The sequence below is a fragment of the Sus scrofa genome, chromosome 14 (genome assembly GCF_000003025.6).
Source record: "Sus scrofa isolate TJ Tabasco breed Duroc chromosome 14, Sscrofa11.1, whole genome shotgun sequence".
Classification (NCBI taxonomy): domain Eukaryota; kingdom Metazoa; phylum Chordata; class Mammalia; order Artiodactyla; family Suidae; genus Sus; species Sus scrofa.
The window spans coordinates 14,915,492-14,929,888 of NC_010456.5; the positions used below are offsets into that span (position 1 = coordinate 14,915,492).

General features: G+C 47.2%; 1 protein-coding gene across 5 annotated transcripts in view; it reads left to right on the forward strand.

The window, feature by feature from the left end:
* GATA4 (GATA binding protein 4) overlaps window positions 1-14,397 on the forward strand; it is a 79,687-nt gene that overhangs the window by 57,022 nt on the left and 8,268 nt on the right. For 3 of the 5 annotated variants that reach the window (XM_013990297.2, XM_013990298.2, XM_005657268.3), the window contains exons 3-4: window positions 12,432-12,601; window positions 13,595-13,720. In XM_013990297.2, coding sequence (XP_013845751.1) covers window positions 12,432-12,601; window positions 13,595-13,720 — 296 coding nt within the window. 5 annotated transcript variants of the gene reach the window in all.

The window sequence follows — 14,397 nt, forward strand, 5'->3', positions numbered from 1 at the left end:
GTATATAAGTCTCCTCCAATGACCCTGATGAAAGGCCTGGCTGTAGCTCCCTCTCCATCTTCCTAATTAATTAAGGGAACAGGGTCTAAACAGGCAGTGTGCATGGTTATCATGAAGCAGTAGAAACCATGCCAGATCCACTGGGGGCCAGAGTCAGCCTGCCTGAAAAGGCTGGGCTGGGGGCCCCTTGGAACAGGAACTAAGGTGCTATGAGAAACTGAGAACCCGCTTGGTGGGAAATCTGAAAATGGAATCTTCCCCACTCTAAATTAAAAATACTACTACTTGAAACAGTAGTGATGCTAGTTAAGGCATGTTAATTTACTTTATTTAACCTATAAAGGAATTATTTTTTGCAATTAGGAAATAAATTAACATAGTTCTGTATTAGAAAGGTTCACAAGAGCAGTGAAAAGTATCCCCTTTGGGGTACAGGTTACAGTCTCCCCCAGAAGCAGTCAATGTTACCAGTTTCTTGTCTGTCCTTCTACAGATATTTACCGTGCACACAAACAAATCTATGTATATAGTCTTCTCCACTTCTTTTTAATTTATTTTTATTTATTTTTTAAATTTTGGGCCACACCTGCAACCCAGGCATGTGGAAGTTCCTGGGCCAGGGATCGAAGCCGAGCTGCAGTTGTGACTGTGCCACAGCTTCAGCAATGCCGGATCCTTAACCCACAGTGCTACATGAGAACTTCCCTTCTTTTTTAAGAGAGTGTTATATGTTCTGTTCTGTATCTTTCACAGCATATTGCGGGGGGGGGGGGGGGAATTTTCCATATCAGAATCTAAAAGATTTTTACTCTTTTTTAAGCCTTTTCAAAACTTTATTTTATACACTTAGAGGTTCACAAAAAGTTGCCAATGGTTAATTCATACTTACTCTTTATGACTATGCAGTGTACTCTACTTGAGTTAACAGTAGTTCTATATCGGCCAACCTAAGTTGTTTTTCCAATCCTCCGCTATTGCAGAAAAAAAATACCACCTGAACTATCCATTGTGTGTGAGCCATTTTATGCAAATGCCTGTGTGACTGCAGGATAAATTCCCAGAGGTGGAATTTCTAGATCAAATGCACTTTTGGGGAGATGCTGTTCCTGGTGCCCCCAATCTCCCTGCAGGCAGTATGGTGTTGTGCTCTCCATCAGTGTCCAGGCTACTTATGTCCCCCCAGGGCACACTTAGGTGACTAAGGCAGGCTGGTGGGAGGCCTGGACCTGGACTAGTGCCGGACTTTATCCGCAGTGAGATTGGCAGGCAGTCTTTGATTAGCGCATCTTGGACATCCCCACACTTGCTGGTCCTACCCCTTGTGGAAAGAACCTTCCTCTTTGCTTCTGTGGGGTGTCAGGAATGGTCGGCGCCATCGAGGATACCTGGGCCCAGAGAGGGCCACCTCTGTGGAGGGGGCACTGTGCACATGGGGGAGAAGGCATCTTGTCACTGAGTACGAGGATCCCAGGGAACTACAGAAATGAAGTAGACATCTTAAGTCGTCCTGCTCCTAGGCAGAGAGATTTAAAAAATTTTTTTTCTTTTTTCTTTTCCTGCTTTTTAGGGCTGCACCTGTGGCATATGGAAGTTCCCAGGCTAGGGGTCGAATTGGAGCTGCAGCTGCCAGCCTATGCGGGATCCTCAATTTATCCCACTGAGTGAGGCCAGAGATCAAACCCACATCCTCATAGGTATTAGTTGGGTTTATAACCCACTGAGTCACAATGGGAACTCCCAGAGAGGCTTTTTAAAATTAAAGTTAAAATTTTATTAGTTATTTTGTAATAGCCTCACTAATATGTGATTTATATTCTATAAGTTCACTCATTTGAAGTGTACAATTCAGTGGATTTTAGTACATTCTCAGAGTTGTGCATCCATCCCATAATCAAATTTAGAATATTTACATCAGTCTAAGAAGAACCCTGTACCTATTATCAGTCACTCTCATTCCCTCTCCCCCAGCCCCTGACAACCATTAATCTACTTTCTGTCTCTGAATTTGCCCATTCTGGATCAAATTTATCTGGATTTCATATAAATGGAACCACACACTCAATGGTCTTTTGTGACTGGCTTCTTTCACAGTACATGATGTTATTTTTAACTGTCCTTTTCCCCCGAGCTCAGGGCTTTTGCACTGCTTTTCCCGCTGCCTCCAAGGTTATTGCCCAGGTACAGAGATACTTGCTTAATTAACTGCTTATTTAATGAACTTGAACTGTGTTACAGGAAGAGAAAACCTGAGTATAGTCTAAATAATTGTCGTTTTAAAAAAATCAACTCAAATTTTCTTTCTTTTTCCTTTTTTTTTTTTTTTTTTAACTACAGCTTAGTTTTCTTACTCATCCCCATCAGTGGATATTTGGGTTGTTTCCAGTGGTTTTGTCATGAAGAGCTTAAAAATATTTCTCAAAGTTCCTGTTGTGGCGCAGTAGTTAACGAATCTGACTAGGAACCATGCGGTTGCAGGTTCGATCCCTGGCCTCGCTCAGTGGGTTAAGGATTCGGCGTTGCCGTGAGCTGTGGTGTAGGTTGCAGACACAGCTCAGATCCCACGTTGCTGTGGCTCTGGCGTAGGCTGGTGGCTACAGCTCCGACTAGACCCCTAGCCTAGGAACTTCCATATGCCGCGGGAGCGGCTCAAGAAAAGGCAAAAAGACTACATACATACATACATAAATAAATGTTTTTCTTTTCCTGTCTCTCTTTTTGGTAGGGAGGGGGTCCTTTTGATATATTCTAATGAGTTATTAGAGCAGTTTCATCACTAGCAAGAGTGGGTTGATCTTTAGGAGTTTCTGCTGTGGCACACTGGGTTAAGAATCCAACTGTAGGAGTTCCGGTCATGGCTCAGTGGTTAATGAACCCGACTAGTGAGGACAGGGCTTCGATCCCTGGCCTCACTCAGCGGTTTAAGGACCTGGCATTGCCGTGAGCTGTGGGGTAGGTCACAGATGCAGCTTGGATCCTGCGTTGCTTTGGCTGTGGGTTAGGCCAGCAGCTACAGCTCCGATTCAACCCCTGGGAACCTCTATTTGCCTCGGGTTTGGCCCTAAATAGACAAAAGACAAAAAAAAAAAAATCCGACTGCTGTGGCTTGGGTTGCTGGAGAGATGCCAGTTTGATCCCCAGCACAGCAGGTTAAAGGATCTGGCATTGCTGCAGCTGTGATGGAGGTTAAAGCTGTGGCTCAGATTCAGTCCCTGGCTGGGGGAACTTCCATGTGCCATGAATGCGTCCATAAAAAAAAAAAACAGAGTGGGCTGATTTTTAATGCATTATGGAGTACTTTTCCATATCCACCCATTCAACTGTATATATTATATATACACATATTATATATGTATGTCTGTAGATAATCCTCTCAGCTGAATTATTATGTGTGTCCAGGAATGTACATCACAGTGGCCAGGCAGTCAAGTGGGCGAGGATCAGAGCCTACAGATTTTACTCCATCCTACTGGCAGGCCTGCTGCCTATTAGATACTTTAGGGCATTGGGTTTTGTTAAAATCTGATCAGTCAAAATGCGTTAAGTTTCTGTTTTGTGCTGAGCACTGTATGTGGAATGATTCAGCCGGAGAGCAGCATGGTGCTGACGAGGGCGAAGATCAGGTCACGAAATGTTGCAGAAGTTTAGGTGAGTCACTCACCATCGCTGGACCTTGGTTTCTTTCACTGAATGTCCCTGGAATCACCCAAACATCTCTTACAGCTTTCAAGACTGTCTGCCTGCATTCAGGAGCCTTAGAGCTGGCATGGGGTGGGGGGTGGGTAACCAATGATGAGGGGCTGTTCAGAGCTTACCAAGTCCAGAGAAGGAAGGGTAGGGTTTGTGCGTAGTACCTGGAGTCCAGGAAGTAGCAAACATTTCCATTGCTGATGCCTAGTCCAGGTTCCCGTGGCTATAGCTGAGCTGAGGGCCAAGCCCAGCCTGAACCAGTTAGTGGCCAACTAGAAAACCCAGCATTTAGAGTAATTGTTGCCTCCTTTCCTTGCATTCTGTATGTACCTTGTCTGGAAGTGGTGACACTGGGGAGCAGGGGACCAAAGTGGGAGGGAGTGAGTGTGGCGGGGCTGTGGGATTCCTACCTGAGTTCCGTCAAGAGTGGCCATACATCTGATTTTAAGCCTATTGTCCCAGAATAATTAGTAATAAGCACCTTTGCCTCAGAAGTGTCCCCATTCTGGATGATGATGATGATGAAGAAGAGAGTGGTGGTTACAGGTTTAAGAGGACACGTGGTGCCAGCAGGGTGTCTGCTGGATGCAGCAGCCAGTAGAGACCCAGGCTCTTGCAGCCTGGCTAGTCTTCACTCATGTCCGCAGGCTTTTCCCCCAGTCCCTGGGGAGGACTCCAGACAGCTCATTCACTGGGGGGTAATGGACAGGAGGCGGCGGCTGGGGGTGGGGTGGGTGGTGGGCAGAGGACGAGGAGACTGCTGGGCAAAACGGTGTTTGTAGAAACATTTCTTGTTAGAAGGGCAACATATCTCTTAGGGAGAGTTTTAAAATAGAAATCAAATGATAACACTATCTTTGAGTGTTCCCTCCTTTGCTTTTTTCATTTGCCCCTTTGAAGACGGTCTCCCCGCCCATGGATCACAGGTGGGAAGGGGCCACGGTGACCCTCTCCATCCAGGAGTCTGCGGTGTTTAACTTCCAATCTAGTCAATCAAGTCATGTTCTCAGAACCTAACGCTGTAGAACTTTTTTTTTTTTTTAATTCTTTACATTTTTTTGCTTTTTAAGGCCACACCTGCAGCATATGGAAGTTCCCAGGCTAGGGATCAAATCAAAGCTGTAGCTGCCGGCCTACGCCACAGCCACAGCCACGCCAGATCTGAGCTCTATCTGTGATCTCCACTACAGCTTGTGGCAACGCCGGATCCCCAACCCAACTGAGCAAGGCCGGGGATAGAACCCAAGTCCTCATGGATAGTAGGTGGGTTCCTTTCTGCTGCACCACAGCAGGAATTCCTAAGAACTTAATAGCCATACAGGAGTCAGTATCCTTCATGGACCTAACTTTGCACAATGCAGAAGGCTCGGGATGCCATCAAGACCAAGGGTCAAAAAAAAAAAAAAAAAAAAGCACCAAGAAATTTCTCCTGGACTCATGAGTGACCCTCTGCATCGTGGGGAAATCTTCACGCTGTAATTGTATCCCTATGTGTGGGGATTCTTGAAGGCCATGGAGAGGAAGGCTGGGAGGCAGCTCCCTAGCCGGTGTGCTGGATGAAGAGCATTGAAACAGATGTGCCTTGAGCTGCTTCTGTGATCAGATGAGCTGGGTCAACAGAGTATGTGCTGACCCTGGGCTTCTTATGGTCCTCGTGGTAACTTCTGTCGTGACCCTAGGCTGTCTTTCATGTACTAGTTTTCGAACTGTTCCTATTGACATTGTCTGCTGCTAGGGAAAGGATTGGGGTCCCTGACAGGAAGGTCTGCTGGCAGAAGCTGTGTGTTGCTGGGCCTGGGGCTAAGAAGCTAGCTAGTCAGTCTGGGTTGAAATCCCAGCTCTGCTATTTCCTAGGCAAGACCTGACTTCTCTGAACTCCAGTAACATTCCTTTTTGGGAGGCACCCTCCTACTCTGTCCCTGCTGTGAACACAGCCTGGATAGGAATGTACTAGATACTTGGGCGCTTGTAGATCTTCATGGGAGAAGCGACAGGATGGAAGACAGACACTTGACTCTCCCCACAGCTCCTTCGGTGACAGGGCCCAGCCGAGTCTTCACCTCATCTTTCTCTGTGGGATGTGTAATTTCTCCTGGCACATTAGGGGGAATTAACTCCTGGCAACATGCTGTAAATATTTTCCTCCAGTCTGTTAAGGCAAGAGGTGGTTCTTCAGCTTCCTTCCTTCCTTCTTTCCTTCCTTCCTTCCTTCCTTCCTTCTTTCCTTCCTTTCTCTCTTTTCTCTCTTTTTCTTTCCCTCCTTTGTTTCTTGGTTTTGGTGCTTTTGTTCCTTTCTTTCAGAGTATCTTCTTTGTCTTTTGTTTTTTTAACCTGGCTGTGGATTTACCTCTTACCTGAAGCCTAAAAAGCCAGGCTTCTAGGTGAATGCTGATGTTTTCTCTGTGTGTGTGTTGGGGTGGGGTGGAAAATCTATTTCCAGTGTAATTACAATATTCACCCGGAGAAAAGTTTAAAGGTCTGTCATATTACCCAGTGGCTATTAAGAAATGCAGTGTGCTGTTTCATGTTGGTTCTTCTCAGTTTCCTTGTTTGTAAATTTCTAAGCTGCCTAGGCTCTCTTGGCAGTGGGTGGGATGTGGCGGAGACTCTGCTTGGGCCGTGCGTTCTCTTCTGGGCTCACAGAGCAGCTCCGCTGGCCTGGTGGGAACTGTGCCTGTTCAGCAGGAGCTTCCAAAATAGGTGCTCTGGTCCTGCCAGCCGCCAGCGCTAAGCCCTCCCCGCAGTGACTGCCTGTCAGGCGGGCCTGACAAAGCCCAGAAGACTAAAGGCTCCAGAGCTGCCCCCAAACTTCGGGTTTGTTTGCTTCTTGTGCCCTAGACCCAGGCGCCAGCCTGGGGGACAGAGCCTGTCAGGAAGTCCAGGCACAACCTGCTGAACTTTGGATGGGACTCAGGACTGGGGTTCAGCAAGGGACTTCGGGGTGTTGCCTGGGACTTTGTTCTGAAACCCCTTTGGCTTCGGGAGGTCTCTGGGAGGCCCCTCCCCTCTTTGCCTATGGTCTCGATTTGCAGCCTTGCAGCGTTGAATCGCTGCCTGAGGCATGGGTGATCTCCACTGTGTTTCTGCGCCTTCTCTCCCCAGAGAGGACAGCTTGGGAGGTGCTGGTGGAAGTGGGGGCCAGCGCTACAGCCCAGGCACCATTGCAGTTGTCACATTGAACATAATTACTTGCTTTAAGTTGTATATCCCCAGCTGGACTACAACTCTGAGCAAGGCTTTTTACCCCAGTTTTATCTAATATATCTCTAAGTCCAGCTCTTACTACAAAGGCAGGTAGAGCAGACGCATGGCACATGTTTGGGCTCTGGCATGCCCACCAGCCACACAGATTCCAGATGGACTCGGCATGAGGGTGAACGAAAGGAGGGTTTCTCCAACCGGGCTCTGGCCCAAGACCTAGCTTCCCTAGCAAGTGGAAGCCCCTCCGAGGATGGAGGGCATGACAGGCAGCTCTGTGGCACTGACCCAGTGAGCTGGCACACGAGTGGTGGCACCCATCAGCCTTTGCTCTCTCCAGCCTATGGGAGGCAAAGCAGCTACCGGGAAGTGCCCACTGGGTGTTGCCCCCCCCATCCCCAGCTGAGACCTCTCCCTTCTCTCCCACCTCCCCTCTTTCCCTCCCCTGCCTTCCCCCTCCCGGCCCTGACTTGCTAGTCAGTGGGTGGGTTCCCCAAGATGGATGGAGCTGGTTGGGAGAGGTCAGGTCCCTGCCTGCGATTGTGTCACTTCTCCCTGGGGAAGTCAGGGTGGGATCCGTCAACCTCCTGGCACACATTTTTCTTCCAGGCACTTGAGTGGGAGTAGTTTGCCTTAATTTCTAGGAATATCCAAACTTAAATTGGAGGCAAAAGAAATCAGGCTGGGTTTGTTTGTTAAAAAAAAAAATTTTAGGAGTTTCCGTCATGGCTCAGTGGGTTACAAACCCAACTGGTATCCATGAGGATGTGGGTTTGATCCCTGGCCTCGCTCAGTGGGTTAAGGATCCCACATTGCTGTGGCTGTAATGTAGGCCGGCAGCTACAGCTCCAATTTGACCCCTAGCCTGGGAACTTCCATATGCTGCAAGTGTGGGCCCTAAAAAGCAAGAAAACCAAAATTAAAAAAAAAAAAAACAACAACAACAACAAAAAAAAACAAAAACATTTTAAATAGGGGCAAGGGCACAGTTCATTTTGTCCTTTGGTTGCTAAAATGATTGTGAATTACTCTTTCTCATGTGCAGCAGTTCCGAGGCTTCATAAGTTTATACAGTTAACCTGCCTCAAGTTCACTCCCTGCCCAAGTCCTGGGCCAAGTCTGAGAGTGATACACAGTTTACAGTTCTGAGAAAAGGTCAGACTCCCAAATCTCCTGGCTCTTTTATCAGCACCCCCCCACCCCAGTATCCCCACACCAAGGTTCTCCCAGGTCTTTCCCACTCTCTACCAACCCTCCAACACTAACAATAACCCATCACTGTTATCTCATTTGGTGTTTGCAAAGCACTTTACAGCCATTGTTGTGAGTTTTTCCTCTTATTTGCAAAGTACTTTACAACTATTATTACAAGTCTTTCCTCTGAATGTGGGGTAACACTGACCCACTTCCAAGAGATTCCCACTGCCTTCTAAGTGGTTGGTCCAATTCCTGCTTGGTGCCGCACATTGGGTGGGTGGGGCTTTCACAAATCAAGGCCATTTCTCTGCCCTTCCTCATTAGACATCAGGCTGAGAAACTGGCTTCAGGCTGCTGCCCACTTGTCTTCGGGAAGTTCCACCCAGTGCCTTTCTATTGAGATGGTTGTTCCCAAGGTTCACACCACCAGATGTTAGTGCTGGCGTGGGGCTCACAGCCTGTCGCCTCCTGCTTCCTCTAGACAGAGTGCTGAAGGTACAGGGTCTGAACATTCTCTCCTTTCTTCAGTCCAAGGGGGGAAATATATGTATGTGTCAGATGTATGAAGGTAAACCAGTTCCTTCCCCCGCAGTGTCCTGGGAGTTACTTGAGATGATCAAAAAAAGTTTTTATTTTGTTCTTATTTTTTTATCATATTTTTAAAACTAAGCAGTTATAACATTACAGCATGGTGTTTTTATTTTATTATTTTTTATTTTTATTTATTTATTTATTTTTTTGTCTTTTTGCTATTTCTTGGGCCGCTCCCGCGGCATATGGAGGTTCCCAGGCTAGGGGTCAAATCGGAGCTGTAGCTACTGGCCTACACCAAGGCACAGCAACGCTGGATCCGAGCCACGTCTGCAACCTACACCACAGCTCACGGCAACGCCGGATCATTAACCCACTGAGCAAGGACAGGGACCGAACCCGCAACCTCATGGTTCCTAGTCGGATTCGTTAACCACTGCGCCACGACAGGAACTCCAGCGTGGTGTTTTTAAAAAGAAAAGTCCACACAATTGATTAGCCTATTAGAAGTTCCTTTCTGGCGGTCTCAGATGTCCTCACAGTGTTTTGTGTGCTGCATTTTTCATTTAACTTGAGATGTAAACATTTTTTCTTTCTTGTTAATGGTGTCTTTCTCATAATCATTTACAATTGCGTCATGTTTCATTGAGTGGGTTGGATGACAAGACTCTGGTAGAAAATATTGAAACTCTGCCCATTTGGAGGTGTGGTGAGTTATGGGGAGACGTGGCATGTCTGATGGGGGCTTTTAGGAAGCACGGCCTTGACCTTCCATCCTTCTTTTGGTTGCTGTTGTAACACCTGATTCTTCGATGCAGGTCGGACTTCTGCACTTACTACCCTAAACGAGGTCTCTGCCACCTGAATACCCAATTTGATTAACAGATCACCAGCATTCTAAGAGTAAGGTTTCCTCTTAGCTCCTGTAACATCTACTGGAATGCTTATATAGCAGATGCTCAAGTAAATATTTGTTGGTGACAAAGACATACGTGCTGACCTCCAGTGCCTTTCCCTCGGTCTGTAAAATAGTTGGTTGACTGTGTGTAACCCGGCCTGTGTTGCAAATGAGAAGGAGTTTTTAAGGCAAGTTTCCTTGTTAGATTCTCAAGGCAGCATGAGGTCAGGATCCAGTAGGGAGACCAGGACTGCTAGGAGGGCTCCTGGAATGAGGTTCAGTCCCCCCCATGTAAAACAATGAGTGTTGGGGGGAAAGGGACCCTCCCCTCTAAAAAAGAGGAATGAGTTGAGAGAACTTTGTTTGTGCAGCCTTCTTTAGATGAACTGAAAAGAAGCTGGTTTGCTTATCTTTGAAAGGAAAAGAGTGTGAATCTTTATCTGTGAGAGGCACGTACTGAAATATGTACGAATGAAACGACGGAATATCTGAGATTTTCTTTAAAAAAAAACCCAGGATGGGGGCAAGTGGGGCAAGGTAGATATGATTGGTCACAAATTGTTGGAAATTGAGTGATGATTAAATAAGAGTTCATTTTCCTATTCTGGCCATTCTTGAATATCCTTAAAATTTTCCATGATTAAAAAGAAATAGAATAATTGGGTTGTGCCCCATTTGGACTGGAGAGGTGATCTAAAAAGCCCTCCGTCATGATTTAGGCAGGAATGCCAGTATCAGTTTTGAGGCTGTAGTGCCATCTAGTGTTGATTGCAAGCACACAACAACATTGCCAGCGCCCCTCCTTGGTTGGAGGTCCTCTTTTGACCTCCCCTGGCCTGTCCAGTCCTCTCACCTCCTCATTCCCCACCGGAAGCCCTGGGCCAAGGGAGCTGGAGTGGAGCAATATCCCAGGTGAGGGTGTGGTGGAGGCGTTGGCAGAGGTGGGAATGGCTATTGGTGGAGGCGTCCAGGTTGTTGCCTCCAGGCTTGGGGAAGCAAGCTGAGAACAGGAGTTGGCATGTCATGTGCGGCTCTGAAGGCAGGTGACCTTGCTGGAGGGTTCTCAATGTGACCCAGGTGCAAAAATAGCCTCTCTTGTGACCGGTGTGTGCTCAGCTCCCCAGCCTGAGCAAACAGCCCCTCACACCTGCACACTGTTGACTCACAGCTACTTGTTTGCAGGTGCAAATGACTGTTTGTGTACCCAGAGTTGAGGGGAGGGTCCCCCACCATCCTCTTCTCCAGCCCACGCTCCCTTAGAGCAGGCAGTGGGGCCATAGACCTAGCAGAATGTTTGACTTTAAACCCCAGGGCAAGGGGGCTAGGTCCTGAGGGAGGGAGAGCTTGTACCCTCCCCCACCAAATCTCCCCCTCAAGTAGAGGAAAATCCACTCTTGCCTCTGATAGTAGGGCAGGAACCATTTGGACGCCAGTGTGGCTGTATTTAGGGACAGAAAATTTAGAAATGACAGTAAATTTTCAAAATAGGAAGCACTATACATGAAGTCAGAGAGACTTCTGAAAGTCCTAAACTGGACTTTACATAGATCATGGGCAATGAGAAAAATAGGCCCAGCCTGTCTCAGCAAGATGGCTGAAATTTGTCAGTTGTTAAGTGAGAGTGTGCAAAAAGGGCCGTGTTCCCTTGGACGGGCTTTGTTGCTTATAATATGCACCTTTATTTCCTGTTCCAGTAAGCAAGAAAAAATGTCAGACTATGACAGTGTACCATACAGATGTGTTGAAATGAGAAAAAAAGAGGTACAGCCTTTTTTTTGCAGAAAAGTTTGAAAATTTTAAGAACTTTCAGAAAACATAGTCCCTTTGGCTTAGTGGTTCTATATCTAGAGAAGCATCCTAAGGAATGCTAAGAAGAGTGTACAAGATGAGAAGTATTTACAAAATGAAAGTCAGAAATTGGGTAACAATTAAGTAAAAGTTAATGATAATAGTTAAAGGAGGGCACATTTGTATGATGGGATAATATACTGCACTAAAATGAATTTATGAAGAATTTCTAACATGGGAAAATGATTTGGTATGAAGTGAAAAAACAGGCTCAAAATGATACCGCTTGACCTCAAGTAGGCAAAAATATGTCAATATATAAAGTATTGCAAAGGATGTAACAGAACAAAATGTTAATAATATGGTGATCTTTGAGTTACAGGATTATGCATGATTTCTGTAAATTTTTTTACACATTTCAGCATTTAAAATTTTTTCCCAAAGTAAATATTGATTGTATTTCTGTTGAAGGGGCCACAGAACCTCAATTTTGTTTTTTTTTTTGCTCTTCTGTGTCCGTTATCTTTGTTTAAATTTTTTATTTTTTAATTACTCAAATGAATTTATCACATCTGTAGTTGTATAATGATCATAACAATCTGATTTCACAGGATTTCCATCCCACAGCCCAAGCACATCCCCCCCACCCCCCAAACTGTCTCCTCCGGAGACCATAAGTTTTTCAATGTCTGTGAGTCAGCATCTGTTCTGCAAAGTTCAGTCTGTCCTTTTTTCAGATTCCACATGTCAGTGAAAGCATTGGATGTTGGTGTCTCATTGTATGGCTGACTTCACTTAGAACCTCAATTTTGAAAGGGAATAAAGAGAAAGAAGGCCTTGAGTAGAACTTAGTGTTAGCTGAGCCCCAGGGCTCTGAAGGAGAGGCATCCAGGTGCTAGTGGTCTCTGCCAGACACACCAGGGGGAGCCGCGTCGTGTCTGGGAGTCACGTGTCCACCTCCCAGGACACCGAGAGCCAACTCCCCAGGGTTAGGTCAGCGCGCCGAAGAGCACGGCAGCTCCGTCTTGCTGTCCTTGTGAGGGATGCTCGTGATTTCCTTGGTCTCTGGATCCTTCAACATGAAATTTCCAGGCACAGGCAGGGAACTAACCCTGTGTCGTTTCCCACCCAGTAGATATGTTTGATGACTTCTCGGAAGGCAGAGAGTGTGTCAACTGCGGGGCCATGTCCACCCCGCTGTGGCGGCGGGACGGGACCGGCCACTACCTGTGCAACGCCTGCGGCCTCTACCACAAGATGAATGGCATCAACCGGCCCCTCATCAAGCCCCAGCGCCGCCTGGTAAGCTGGCTGCAGGCTCCCGTCTTCCTTCTCTCAGCTCCGGCTTTCGCAGCCTGGTGGGAAATCCCTGGTTTTGAATTTGGGGGCTTCAAGTCATCTTTCAAAGAAGGTGCAGGTTGAAGGGTTGGGTGGCAAAAAAAGTCATTTCTTATACCTCCAGAGTTAGCTTCAGCTGCAAGGATGTTTCAGACCATTTAGTTCAGCCCCTTGCTTATGTGGACGTGAAAGGTGAGGTTCAGTAAAGATTATGGCCTCGCCTGCAGTCACTTAGGTCTTGAGTCTCCCCGTGGGGACCAGAGTTCAGACTTTCTGCTCCCCAACCCATTGGCCCGGCATTGGAGTGTCTTCTGTGTTCTGCTCCCCAACCCATTGGCCCGGCATTGAAGTGTCTTCTGTGTTCGTGTACACCCCACGAGGTGACTTACCCTGTTTGCACTGTGACTTACCCTGTTTGCAGTCGATCCATTGATAAAACCCAAAGACCAGGGAGATTAAGCCGGGTGTGCTGGGCCCTGTGGCTGGGGAAGAGTTTGGAGCCCAGGTTTTGGCTCCTGGGTCCCTGGTCTTCTCTAGTATAATTTGATTCTGACCAATAGGAACTGCTCTTGTGAATATTAGGGAGAGACGAAGGGGGAATAAACACTGGTGCTTCCCTTTCCTGTGGTCAGTCTTTGGTGATCCTTGGGTACATTCGTCCCTCACCCCCCACCTGAGCCCCCCACCTGAGCCAGGCTAATTCCAATTTGGGGACAAGCTTTTCTGCCTACAGTGCCCAGTGCTGGCTGCACTTTTCCCTGATGTGAGTAATTGGCCAAAACCATTAGATTTGCTGTCTCCTGCAGCTTAGCCATTTCTCCAGGGCACAGGGAGAGGCTCATGTCCCAGGTGTGGGTATCCCATGCTAGCCGGTCCCAGATTCTCACGCAGCCCCACCCACACACATACACTCCCTGCCTTTTCCTTGGCCCTGAGGATCTGTCTCCTGTGTTGCAGTCTGCCTCCCGCCGAGTGGGCCTCTCCTGTGCCAACTGCCAGACCACCACCACCACGCTGTGGCGCCGCAACGCTGAGGGCGAGCCCGTGTGCAATGCCTGTGGCCTCTACATGAAGCTCCATGGTGTAAGGGTTCCCTGACCATGTCCCGCTCTTTCCTCCACAGCTCGGGTCTCACCCCCCTTGTCCTCTGCAGATCATGATTCATTTTCTCCTTCTTAAAAAAGATACTCAAATCTGGAAGGGACCTCCATTTGGGTTGCCGTAACAACACCACAGAATCATAAATCACAGAAATTAGTCTCCATGATTCGGGCTGGAGGTCTAGGATCAGAGGCCAGCATGGTTGAGGGAGATGTGGCCTCACATGGTGGAAGGCGTGAGGGATCTCTGTGGAGTCTCTAGTATAAGGGCACTAATCTCATCCCTGAGGCTCTGCCTTCATGACCTATCACCTCCCAGAGGCCCCACCTCCTAATGCCATCCCCTTGGATGTTAGATTTGTGAACATGTGAATTTGAGGGGGACACAGATATTCAGACCACAGCAGAGACATTGCTATGGATCACCACTTCCATCTTTAATGTTACATTAATTTAATTCCCATTTACAGAAGAAACTCAAAAAGAGTCTATAGCTATGGTAGTATGATACATAAAAGGTAACAATTCAATGGATAAAGGATAGTTTTTTTAAGAATGATTGTATTGGAATTCCCATCGCTCAGCTAAAATGAATCCGACTAGCATCCATTAGGATGCAGGTTCAATCCCTGGCCTTGCTCAGTGGGTTAAGGATCCGGT